Source organism: Rhamphochromis sp. 'chilingali' (assembly GCF_963969265.1).
Source record: "Rhamphochromis sp. 'chilingali' genome assembly, chromosome: 17".
NCBI classification, from domain to species: domain Eukaryota; kingdom Metazoa; phylum Chordata; class Actinopteri; order Cichliformes; family Cichlidae; genus Rhamphochromis; species Rhamphochromis sp. 'chilingali'.
The window spans coordinates 13,568,833-13,581,632 of record NC_137944.1 but is presented as its reverse complement, the minus strand read 5'-3'; the positions used below and the strand labels follow the sequence as shown (position 1 = coordinate 13,581,632).

General features: G+C 42.1%; 1 protein-coding gene across 2 annotated transcripts in view; it reads left to right on the top strand.

Moving 5' to 3' along the window:
• adgrb2 (adhesion G protein-coupled receptor B2) overlaps positions 1–7,231 on the top strand; it is a 286,719-nt gene extending 279,488 nt beyond the window's left edge. The window contains exons 35-36 of one of the 2 annotated variants that reach the window (XM_080863973.1): positions 447–500; positions 4,194–7,231. In XM_080863973.1, coding sequence (XP_080720099.1) covers positions 447–500; positions 4,194–4,370 — 231 coding nt within the window. In that variant the 3' untranslated portion in view covers positions 4,371–7,231. The remainder of the gene's footprint in view (positions 1–446; positions 501–4,193) is intronic. The other variant, XM_080863974.1, reaches the window with a different exon arrangement.
• The last annotated feature ends 5,569 nt before the right edge of the window (positions 7,232–12,800 follow it).

The window sequence follows — 12,800 nt, the reverse complement described above, 5'->3', positions numbered from 1 at the left end:
TACTGTTAGTTACTGTCAGCTGTGTAGCATGTAGAGTCTTTTCTTTCACTCTGTCCTCGCATTCACAGTTCACCTCTAAGCACTGACGGATCAGGATATTGAAAATATAGGCTGTTCCAACACATTTCAACTGTAACCATGCTGACATTGATCACTGTCTGCACTGTTTCTGTCCATGTGTGCATGATGTGTGTGTGTGTGTGAGTGTGTTATGAGAGAGATGGAGACAGGGAGAGACGAGGGGTAAGGTGTAAGCTCAAAGCAACAACTGCCTGCTCACCTGATGAAGGTGTGGGAACAATGCTGTTGTTTCAGGGCAGAGTTGTCAGTGACTGTGATCCTCACCCCCCACCTCCCCCTCACCCCACTCCCTCCTCCTCTGTCCTCCTCTCTCTCTCTCCCTCTCACCCCGTCCTTGTCTTCTCCTTCCCATTTCATCACCACAGAGGGAAAAGCGATGGAGCATTTCGTCTGCCGGCGGTGAAAAGAACTCATCGAGTGTAAGTAGAGGGGGTTTCTGGCAAAGAGAGAGGGATGAGATGGGGCTCGAGGGCAAGGAGGGAACGGAGTCAGGCAGAGATGGTGAACGGGAAGGGGTAGACACGCAGTAGCAGCACAATCGCGTTAACCTAGTCTCCCAGGGATAAAGTTGGGCTTAACTGCAGCATTACCCACAGTCCTGCATTACAAAATGTTCCTTCGCCAGCATTTAGCATGCAAATTGGCTCCTAGATTATGCCTTTTGTATTCATTTTACCAACTGTCAAGCTGTGACGCAGGGAGAATGATAATCAGGCAGATATTGCCCCCTAGCGCCTCAGCAACGATCAACACACACTGCGAGGGGGTGGGGGGGGGGGGGGGGGGAGTGCTGTGCAACTGCAGATCAATGAGGTGTGTGTGTGTGTGTGTGTGTGTGTGTGTGTGTGTGTGTGTGTGTGTGTGTGGAGACAGACAGGGACTGAGGGTGTGAATAACTCAAAATGAGTTATATGTGAGTACTTCAGAGGAGTTTCTGAAATAAAGCAAAGGTAAGATTGTGGAAAACAAAACAAAAAAGTGAAAGCTGCAAGAGAGCTACTGGGAGGTGGTGATGAAGAACAGAAACAGTAGAGCTCTCTCTCTTCTTAATTATATGTCCAGACGGGCATCTACTCTCAAGATGACCAGTGAAAATACTTTAAATATTCATCTTCTGAATGATTATTTTAGAAGATGAATTTCCAGCTCAGTAAGAACAAAGCAGCTGGATTCATTGTGTCTGGAAAGCATCACAAGTGGTCCACCTTGTTCTTTTGTCTTTGTATGTTTTTGCTCCACCAAGAGTCATTTGTTCCAGCGATCCCTGGTGTCTTTCCCCGTTTGTGTCTGTGAAATCACTGTGTGAGATTGCTGGGAGATAACGAGTCCAATTTGAATAATGGCCCTTATCTGATGAATAATGCCACCTCCTCTAATTCCATTTTTTGGCTAATCCCCCGACATGTATTTTACATGCATGGCGGGCTCATCTGCAGGCCGCACGCTTCCATCACAGACCCCATGCTTAAAAGCTTTCATGCTTTTTGTGAGTTTATTTCTGGTTTAGAGAGTTAGGAGACAGAAGATGTGTGCCATTTCTGCAAATGGCACACATCAGAGGTAGCAGAGGTAGCATTTTTGATAGGTAACTACTGAAATCTTGTCCACGTTCCTTAATCTTCACTTGAGAGTAAATGTCACTGTCTTCTGTTGATGGTAATATGCAACAATCAGTGCAAGAACCTTTACAGTGAGACTTGAAATGGACAAAAAAAAAATAATATATATATATATATATATATATATATATATATATATATATATATAGATAGATAGATAGATAGATAGATAGATAGAGAGGGGTTTTTTTTATCTGTGCAACTTACCCATATCAAAACTTGGAAATCAAGGTTCATATGGAAATGCTAATTTAGTGCACTGTTACAACCCTGTAAGTGCAGTGCTAAGAAATTTGTTTGTTGAATGTTGCGGTGTATCCATCTCCAAAACTCCCTGCAGGCTAAATAAAATGTTCCCATTGAATTGTTTTTACAGGATTTTTTTGAAACATTTTCCCGATTTTCGTATTCCTATTATTCGTATTTCTTTGATTTAATTATGCTCACCAGACACTTTATTAGGTACACCTTGCACATACTGTGTTGCCGACTGGACTGCCTTAATTCTTCATAGCATAGATTCAACAAGGTGCTGGAAACATTCCTCAGAGATTTTGGTCCATGTTGACATGATAGCATCACACAGTTGCTGCAGATCTGCTCTGTCAGGCACACACCAATGATGTGAATCTACTGTTCAACCACATCCCAAAGATGCTCTAATTGATTGAGATCTGCTGACTGTGGAGGCCAGTGACTACAATGAACTCACTGTCATGTTGAAGAAGCCAGTTTGAGATGATCTGAGCTTTGTGACCTGGTGCGTTATCCTGCTGGATGCAGCCATCAGAAGATGAGTACACTGTGTTCATAAAGGGACTGACACGGTCAGCAACTAAAATATACTGTGATGTTTCAGTGATGCAAAATATCCCCTCCAATATTACACCACAATCAGTGAGATGATACAGGGCAGTATGGATTCATGCTGTTTACACCAAATTCTGACCCGACCGTCCAAATATCAGAAGCAGAAATTGACAAAGAAACAATTCAGACTTGGCAATGATTTTCCTATCTTCTGTTGTCCAATTTTAGTGATTACATGCAAATTGTAGCCTCAGTTTCCTGATGTTAGCTAACAGGAGTGAGCTTCTGCTGCTGTATCCCCGTCTGTATCAAGGTGCACAACATAATGTGCATTCAGCAAGGCTCTTTTGCACATTTGTAACGGGCAGTTATGAGAGTTACTGTTGCCTTCCTATCAACTCAAAGGATCCTCACCATTCTCCTGTGTCCTCTGGATTTACAGAAAACATTCCAAAAAGGAGAAAATATCCAGGAGCAAAAATGCCTTGTTGATACCAGAGTATTTTTTTGCAGAAAAATCTTAATAGCATTTAGGCATGCAGACATGGTCTCGGATTGCTGAATAGCTGCCATGTGATTGTGTGGTTTGATATTTGTGTTCATGAGCAGTTGAACAGGTGTACTTGACAAAGTGGCTGGTGAGTGTATGTAACATTGTACTGGCAAACTCATCATATATCCCTGTTGCTGTATTTTTTACTTTGAAGTCTGAATGAAGACTAGATGAAGGCAGGGGGAGAAGCTGTTGAAGGTCAGTGATGTAATATCAGAGCCAGATTTATGAGCTCAGATCTCAGTCCCACAATCATAAATCCAAATTCAGACATTGGATGTACAGATAAGCCAATATGCTATAATTGGCAGCGAGAGAAAAACAGAGCATCACAGACCCAGAAGCAGAAGGCATGAGCTTGTTAGTTTAGGAAAAAAAGTAAGAAAAATGTAAATCCTGTCACCAGGAAGCCCCAGAAGCTGTTATCGTGTTGATATACACATATCAAAAAAAAAAAAGAGAAAAAAAATGAAACAAGCAGTGAGATTACATCCATCAGTGATTGGTACTGGCCAAGAGTAATCGCTACAAGTCCAACTTGGCAAGGAACGAGAGCGGTTACAAGATCACACGGACGGTAAACAACTCAACAGTTCAGTCTAATTATCGAAATCATTTTATTTGCCGGTAAAACCAAACGTCAGCGCTCCCCTGTGCTGGTGGCGATCATTTATTTTACATGACGACTGTGTTACCCACAGATACAGCGGGTACACAGGCTGAAAAATATTGCACTTCTGATATCTCGTGAAACGCGGTTATTGCTCTGGTCGTTAAACAAACTTCCTAGGGTGGTGCGTGTGCTCTGCTAAAACATCTCTCTCGTGAAATTACATTTACACTTCAGTTTTTGCACAAATTACACTCGGTAGACCTTTTTATGAGTGATAAGCATGTTGCTTATCACTCATTGGTCATCAACCTCCTTTTCCTCTTCTTTTTTCCTCTTTTCTTTATTTACACTAAACTAAGCAGATGAGTGCTAGTTGTAGCCTGTAATTAGGAAAAGATACGGGGATAATATTATCTTGTAAAATGTAATTCTCCATCAGACGGCATGAAAGCGTTTTCAGAATTTTCCTAACATGGTCGTCCTCCTGCCCCCTCTCTTTGTCCTTCTTCTCTATTAGGACAAGTCAACCCCAGAGGACCAAAGCTCCTGGGACAGCTTCAAGACCATGACCCCCGAGCTGTCCATCGTGCCCGGGGAGCAGAAGGACCGGATGGAACTGCACAATAAAAACTGGGACTCGTCCTCGGCTAACACCCCCGACTCATCCGAGGGAGACTTCCAGACTGAAGTGTGAAGACACGCAGACGTGTGAAGACACCCACTGAAACAGACACGCTCTCTCGTGCCGAGGTGCAGATGCACACAGAGACACCGGACTACTGAAAAGCTATACATAGGTACACGAGTTCTCTGCAAGGATCACACACACTCTCTACTACTCCCCGCCTCCCCATCTCCTGCGATGTGCTCTGTCGGATCCCATAGTGTATGTTTACTGCTGCAGCGGACAGACATGGAAAGAAGACTGTTCTACTCTATATTTTCGCAAAGACTATTGAAAAGAAAGAACAGGGGCTTGACATGTCTGTGACTGATTAAAAAAGAGAAGATTTTTAAATGAACTTTAAAAGAAAAAAGAAAAAAAAACTATGAGAAACTTATTTCCGAGAAATTGTCTTGATTTTATTCTGGAGAAGATAAAAAAAGATAACCTCTTTCAATTGTTTCATGACTTTGAGGTGGGGGTGGGAGATATTTGTTTTATAGCAAGGGGAAAAGATCTCACTGAGGTTTCTCACACTTGGGTAGCCTCCCCTCCTCCTCCTCCCTTCCAAGGCACCCTGTTCTCAATTTGCTTTCCCCCTTGAGAATCAAATTGGTCAGTCTTTATCTATTCCTTTCTTTTCTTTTTTTCTTATTTGAACGGACAGGGAATGTGGGGGCGGGTGGGGGCGGAGGGTGGGGACAGAGCCTCTCGATGATATGTGCCATCCTCTCTTCTGTTTTTCAGGTTTCATTTCAACACTTTTATTCACCCGTTCCTATCGCACTCTTTGTGTTAACATCACATTCCTTCACTCGGTATGTTTTTTTTATGGTTTGGTTCCCCAAAATAAAAAACAAATGTCCTCCCCTACAGGAAAAATAACACGACTGAAACAAATAACTACCAACCGAGTTGTGTTCTATGGTCCCATTGATGAAAAAAGAATCGATTCATTTGGAGAATTTGGTTGGGTTTGTGCTTGTGATGCTTTTTCATTCTTATTATATATCTATTTGTTTTATTTCCTGTAAACAGTTACACAGCACATAAATGTGAGCTTGCTTTCTGACATAATGTGCACCACGTGAGATCCCCCGCCCACTGCCCCCAATAGAGGGAACAAAAAAGGATGCGACTCATGCAGATTCATGCATCTCCTTCTTTTCCCCTCTGCTGCTTAAAGAAAAGAGTAGTATAAGACTTAAATATCTGACTCCATTTCAACCATCACCAGTCGTAGTAAAGCCAGAAAAGAAGAATATCTCAGGCACTTCTGCCTACAAGGAATGCTTTTGAGATCCTTAGAAATGTGCTGCTTTAGAGTGAAGAATTGATCAGTTTCCCCCAGTCAAAAAACCTCGGTTAGCTTCAAATGACCTGAGGAGGATTTTGAATCCAGTAATGAGACATCACACGATCCGAGGACTTCATCACGAGCTCTACAAACATGCCTTTCTTTGCTTACAGCGCCGCTCCTCTGTTGCTCACTCTGCCCACTCAGTGTCGTGCTCCTAGAAGGCATGAAGTCTAGCAGCAGAGCAGAGATATGTAATTCCCCGCTCGCAGAAAGACGGGGAGGGAATCACAGGTTATAAGGCTACAAGGTGTCAGACTGAAGAGGAGCCGATGGTGATGTTTTCTGCTTGACATTCTACCTCCGTACTTCAGCGGTTACAAAAGGACGACCAGTTTTCTGCTGCTGCTACATTAGCACATCAGTCCTCCACACACCAGCAGAGAGAAAGTGTCAGAGAGTGCAGGATGAATTCAAATGATAGCTCCATAACTTTTCTGTCTATGTTCAAAGCAGCTGCCATTAATCTAACAGTGTGGATAGAAAAAAAAATAGAGACAGCTTATGGGTGAAGAAACGAAGAAAAATGGTAGCCGAGGAGGAAAGTTCTAAATATACACAGCAAAAAAGAAAAAAAGCCAGAGGCAGGCAGAGATGCCGAGGAAGGGGAGCGCTCAAAAACAGTAATTATCCGGGGATGGCGATTTGTCCTGACATTTTCCAATGCAGCCCTCAAACCATCTGTTTAAAGATCCCTAATGTGGTAGTAGAGCAGCACAGCGCAGATGGTGAGACAAGAGCGCGGCCCTCCTAACCTTTCAAGTTAATCAGCCGATAAGCAAACCTACAGCTCGCCCTCTCTCAGAGGAGCGAGATAGGTTTGATCCCAAGTTGCCGAGCTAAGGTCACATTCACCTGACCTTCTGTGAGGAGGCTCTGCTTTTCCAGATCTACTGCACAGTGTGTCCAACAGAACAAAGCGACTGTCTGCCAGGCCCCCATGTGAGTCCATGAGAAACCAATCATTTGTAGACCCCCCCCCCCCCCCCTTCCCATCAGAAACCCACAACAATAGTCAGGTTTGATTTTCACACAATGTGACGTTTTGATACAGCCCCCCTCCCTGATTTGTTTATTGCGGCGTGAACAGCTTCAGGCGCGGTGATGAATGGCTTTTAAGTTTTCTTCTCGGAGTAAATGGTAAGTGAGACGCTGCCTGTCTGATTGAGATATTCATCTTGGGTCTTAACATTTCGAATCTTCAACGTTTTCCTCTTCTGCGATGCATATTTAACCACGAGAAGATGCCGGTCAGAATGCCATCTCAATTTTTCTTCCTGTCAGTCTTACAAGAATCAACCCACACAAACAAGTACAAAGCTAAGGAGAGAAAATTTGCAACTCAACTCCATGTTCAAGCCAACTTAACCCCCCCACCCCCCACCCCATGTTCACCTTCGCCCTCCACCCTGATGCTTCAGTGTTAACCCGACTGCTACAACCATCCAACATTCCTGGTTTATTACTGAAAACTCATCCCTTTCTCCATTTTTGTTCTTTTTATACATAAGATTGTACAAAGTAGTCCTCTAATGTTTTCATAGTGTCTTTTTTATATGAAAATAAATTTTCAAATCGATCCCGGTGTGTTGTGTGTGGGTGTGAGCTGCATCAAGGGCATTTGCGGAGGAATACAAGTAGCCTCTGTCTTGATTTGGAGTGTACAATCCCGTGTTTGGGGTTTTGTTTTTTTCACAATACCACTTTGGGTGTTTGGGCATGACAAACTTTGTTAGCCAGCAGCACTGAAGCTTAACTGTGACCAATCAGAGGCCCCGCTGGTCTGTCTGAAAATTTAACAAGAACATTTCTGCTGGTTTGAAGTCTGGTTAAACTGGAATAACTGGGGTGGGGGTGGGGGTAATACTTATGCTAATCGCATCCTCTTCCAAGGAAGAACCCCCCACATCCACACCCGCCCAAAAAACAAATGCGGTTTTATTATGTAACATAGTGAAAAAAAGGACAGTGGATGGGCTTTAACAATCCACTCAGCGATGCTGGACTAAAGGAGCAAGAGGGGGAGAGGGGATGACATAGTGCGCATGCCCCGGTCACTCTGCATTTGCCCTCTGAGGGGCTTGTGGGTAATTAAGTCTGGATGAGTCTGCCCATAGAGGAGCCATCAGTCACCCCGGAGAAAGGCCACCAAGTGAAACTTTCTCAAGGGAGGGAGAAGGATGAGAGAGAGGTCAGATGAGGAAGAAAAGCTAGCCCCAAGGATGAAATGCATGGTGACAGAGTAAAAGCACGGAAGGAGTTTTCACATTACCTCTGGCAGAAGAGTCACAGTGATAAGAGGGACTTCTTGGTTATTTCTCCCAAAGGTTTGTGGGTAATTAAGTTGCGTGCTTGGTGTGTCACTGGTGACCTAAGGAGAGACTCTGTTGACAAATAACAGTGAAAAAACTTTAAGCAGGGACAGACATCGGCGGGAGGAAGATATGACAAATTTCAACTCGACACAGGCCGCGTCCAGCAGAAACCACAGAGCCAGACGTACGTGTTCCTGACGGCGCTCGGAGATTAGCGTGTTTTTGCAGCAAGTCCTGAAAGTTTAATATAGCCAGGGCAAACAAAAATAGCGATGCAGCAAAAACATGGTGAGCCCCCCTCCTCCCGGATGTCTTGGCTACAGCTTCTAAAACAAGCACTCTTGTTCACCTTTTGTCTTGTTGTTCGTTTAGGATGATATTACAGTATTGGCAATGTCCAGAAACAAGGATAGGACTTACAGAGGAAGCTATTTTTTTTTCCAGTGCTGGAGTACCATACTCCATCCTAAGCAACTAATCCAGAACTGCAGGGTCCCCACAAAATGTATACCTTTATTTACACATTCACAGGATCCGCTAGTTTTGTCATATATAGCTAGCAACATGGCAACACTGAATAAAACTAAACTCTGTGTTTTATCATATTACTACATAGGCTACCTTAGGAGACAGTCACTGCCATGTGGTGTGATTCCAGCATAGCATTACTAATTGGTGAAACTTAATGCCAAAAATGAGCTGACATACAGCTGCACTGTAAAAGGTTTATATCACTGCACTGTCATTACTTTTATGTCATTGGTTTATTTGGAAAGAAAGATTCTGAACTGCATGGCACAGAACAGTGCCTTTTATTTATTGATGTATACATTTTTTCCAGGTAGGGATTTTTTTTTCTTGTGATGTTTTTTTTTTCCTATTTCAATATAACCACTGTGGTTGACAGCTGTTTTAGATGCGGCTACTTTTTCCCCTTCCATGCAGTGAAACTGTATCTAGATTGTGCTGAGATTTGTGCAAAGTGGAAGTGACGCACTGCTACTCAGTCAAGTTTCACTAGGTAAGTACATGGTAGCATATACAGTGGGGCAAAAAAGTATTTAGTCAGCCACCGATTGTGCAAGGTCCCCCACTTAAAATGATGACAGAGGTCAGTAATTTGCACCAGAGGTACACTTCAACTGTGAGAGACAGAATGTGAAAAAAAAATCCATGAATTCACATGGTAGGATTTGTAAAGAATTTATTTGTAAACTAGAAAGATTTGCATTTCCTGCGAAAATGCAGTGTGGATGCTTTAAAGCTGAAGCTGTATGCAAAAACTAGCTGAAAAAGCTGAAAAGTTGCAGAAATTGTAAAAACTTTGCAGAAGCAAAGGAACTTTGCTAAAATGGAATAACTTAGCAGAACTGCAATATCTTAGAGGAAACATAATACTTGGCAGAAATACAATAGCATAGCAGAACTTAGCAGAAATATTGTAACTTACCAGAAACATGATAACTTCTCAAAAATACAAGAATTTAGGAGAAATAGTATAAGATAACAGAAAGAATATATTTAGCCAAAAATACTTAAGCATTACAGAAACACTATGATTTAGAAAAATAGTACAACAGAGCAGAAATACTGTGATTTACCAGAGACACTGTGATGAACTATGAATATTGTAATTTTAAATCAATACTATGTTTTAGCACAAATACTATAATTTGACAGAAATACTATATTTAGCACAAATCTTGTAAAATAGCAGAAATAGTATGATTTAGCACAATAGTAATAACTTAAACAGAAAAATTGGAAAAGCAAAATGGACAGCTGAAAAAATGCTGAACATGCTAAGGGTCCCTCAAATATACTTATTAAATGAAAAAAATTGGCAAAAAAAAATATAACAGCCACACAATCACAAATATGGACACATATGGAAACACACATGCACAGAGAGAGACACACACAAGATCCAATTCAGTCAACCAGTCTAAATATATTGAATTTGAATCTTACAATGAGATCATCCCATAAAAAGGCTTCCCCTCTCTCTCTCTCTCACACACACACACACACACACACACACACACACACACACACACACACACACACAGAGAAGTAAGTTTCTAGCTCAGTCAAGCAGCCTTGGAGCTGCTGAATTTGAATCCACCAATCAGAGAGCCTGTGCACTTTTTCCCGCCAAAACAGGTGCATGCAGCACAGAGAGACACAGGATTTTTGCAGTCTATTTCCCATAATGACGACTCCCCTCAAACAAATGACCATAATTTCCTAACCGTAGGGGCTAGAACGGTCATTCTTACACCGTTTTGTTCAGAAGAGATGGGGGAATCTTAAAGTGTTGACAATTTATCATTAAAATATGAAATATTAAAGATAATTGACTTCTAATGCACCATAACTGAGTAGAGCAAAGCAAAAACTGCCTTGACTTGCCCTCAAACAACGCTTTCTAACTCTAAATCTATTTGGAGTATCAATATCATTCTTTCACCGTAAGAGACAGCAGGCTTTGGTGAACAATCATGGAAATTTTCAGGTCTCTGTGGAAATCCATTAAAAAGATATGACGAGAGAAAAAAGTGGTTCATTTCCAGAGTTTGAAATCTGAAGAAATCTGAGCGAAGGACGAATTTCCTACCCTCAAACAAGTCTAACTCATCTCAGAACAGTAATAGGTGAGAAAATAATTCTTGAATTGTGAGCGTCAGGAGTGTCTGAAGATATACTGGGACAAGCCTTATGTCTTAACTTTGCTTCGTTAAGGAGATATGACGATTCGAATATGCCTCTCATTACAGAAATCAAGCGGTGATTTTGAACAAGCTCTCCATTGACTTTCTATGGAGAGCTTTGCGACTTTGTGTTGGTCTGAGGAGATTTGCCAAAATTCTATAAATCTCACAACAATGATAGTGACATTTTCGGAAAGCCAGCAAAAATACCTACGTTTTGATGTATAATTTGTGAAAGTTGAGTGAAAATTGAGCAAGTAGCAAGAAGTTGTTCGGACATGAAGAGAAGACTGCAAAACCTTCAGTGGCACACTGGAAGCCAAGTGCATAGCAACCATAACAACGCATGTATTTTGTGAAAAATCACAATTGTGCAACTGAAAACTTTAAGAGGCATAAAAGTAAAACGGTAAAAGATTTGAAAAAGCTGATTTATACCTGAATAGCCCAATAATTTGAGAACATTTTAAAGTTTGAATGGTTGTTCTACGTGAAAATATGAGGAAGTAGTTAAGTTTCAGAAACAAGCAAATTTTAGCAGAATTGCAGAAGTTTCCCATTCATTTCAATGGGACAAATTAAGCTTAATATTTTAAAAAGTATAATAGTGAAAAATACCAAAAGACATAGCACACATTAGCAGAAATAGCAGAATAGTTTAAAATTTGAACGGTGAAAATCGGCTGAAAATTGCGGAAGTAGTTAAGTGCCAAAAAGTGTACGGAAGTCCCAAGAGGAACTCAATAGTGTGGATGCTTAAAGCATCCACACAATTAGGGTGGAAAATAAGTATTTGGTCACCTCAAACAAGGAAAATCTCTGGCTCTCACTGACCTGTAACGTCTTCTGTACGAAGCTTTTCTGTCCCCCACTCGTTACCTGTATGAATGGCACCTGTTTGAGCTCATCATCTGTATAAAAGACACCTGTCCACAGCCTCAAACAGTCAGACTCCAAACTCCGCCATGGCCAAGACCAAAGAGCTTTCGAAGGACACCAGGAAAAGTATTGTAGACCTGCACCAGACTGGGAAGAGTGAATCTACAATAGGCAAGCAGCTTGGTGTGAAAAAATCAACTGTGGGAGCAATCATCAGAAAATGGAAGACATACAAGACCACTGATAATCTCCCTCGATCTGGGGCTCCACGCAAGATCTCATCCCGTGGGGTCAAAATGATCATGAGAACGGTGAGCAAAGATCCCAGAACCACACGGGGGGACCTGGTGAAAGACCTGCAGAGAGCTGGGACCAAAGTAACAAAGGTTACCATCAGTAACACACTACAACGGCAGGGAATCAAATCCAGCAGTGCCAGACGTGTTCCGCTGCTGAAGCCAGTGCATGTCCAGGCCCGTCTGAAGTTTGCCAGAGAGCACATGGATGATACAGCAGAGGATTGGGAGAATGTCATGTGGTCAGATGAAACCAAAGTAGAACTTTTTGGTATAAACTCAACTCGTCGTGTTTAGAGGAAGAAGAATACTGAGTTGCATCCCAAGAACACCATACCTACTGTGAAGCATAGGGGTGGAAACATCATGCTATGGGGCTGTTTTTCTGCCAAGGGGACAGGACGACTGATCCGTGTTAAGGACAGAATGAATGGGGCCATGTATCGTGAGATTTTGAGCCAAAACCTCCTTCCATCAGTGAGAACTTTGAAGATGAAACGAGGCTGGGTCTTCCAACATGACAATGATCCAAAACACACCGCCCGGGCAACAAAGGAGTGGCTCCGTAAGAAGCATTTGAAAGTCCTGGAGTGGCCTAGCCAGTCTCCAGACCTCAACCCCATAGAAAATCTGTGGCGGGAGTTGAAAGTCCGTGTTGCTCGGCGACAGCCCCAAAACATCACTGCTCTCGAGAAGATCTGCATGGAGGAATGGGCCAAAATACCAGCTACTGTGTGTGCAAACCTGGTAAAGACCTATAGTAAACGTTTGACCTCTGTTATTGCCAACAAAGGTTATGTTACAAAGTATTGAGTTGTATTTTTGTTATTGACCAAATACTTATTTTCCACCCTGATTTACGAATAAATTCTTTACAAATCCTACCATGTGGATTCATGGAT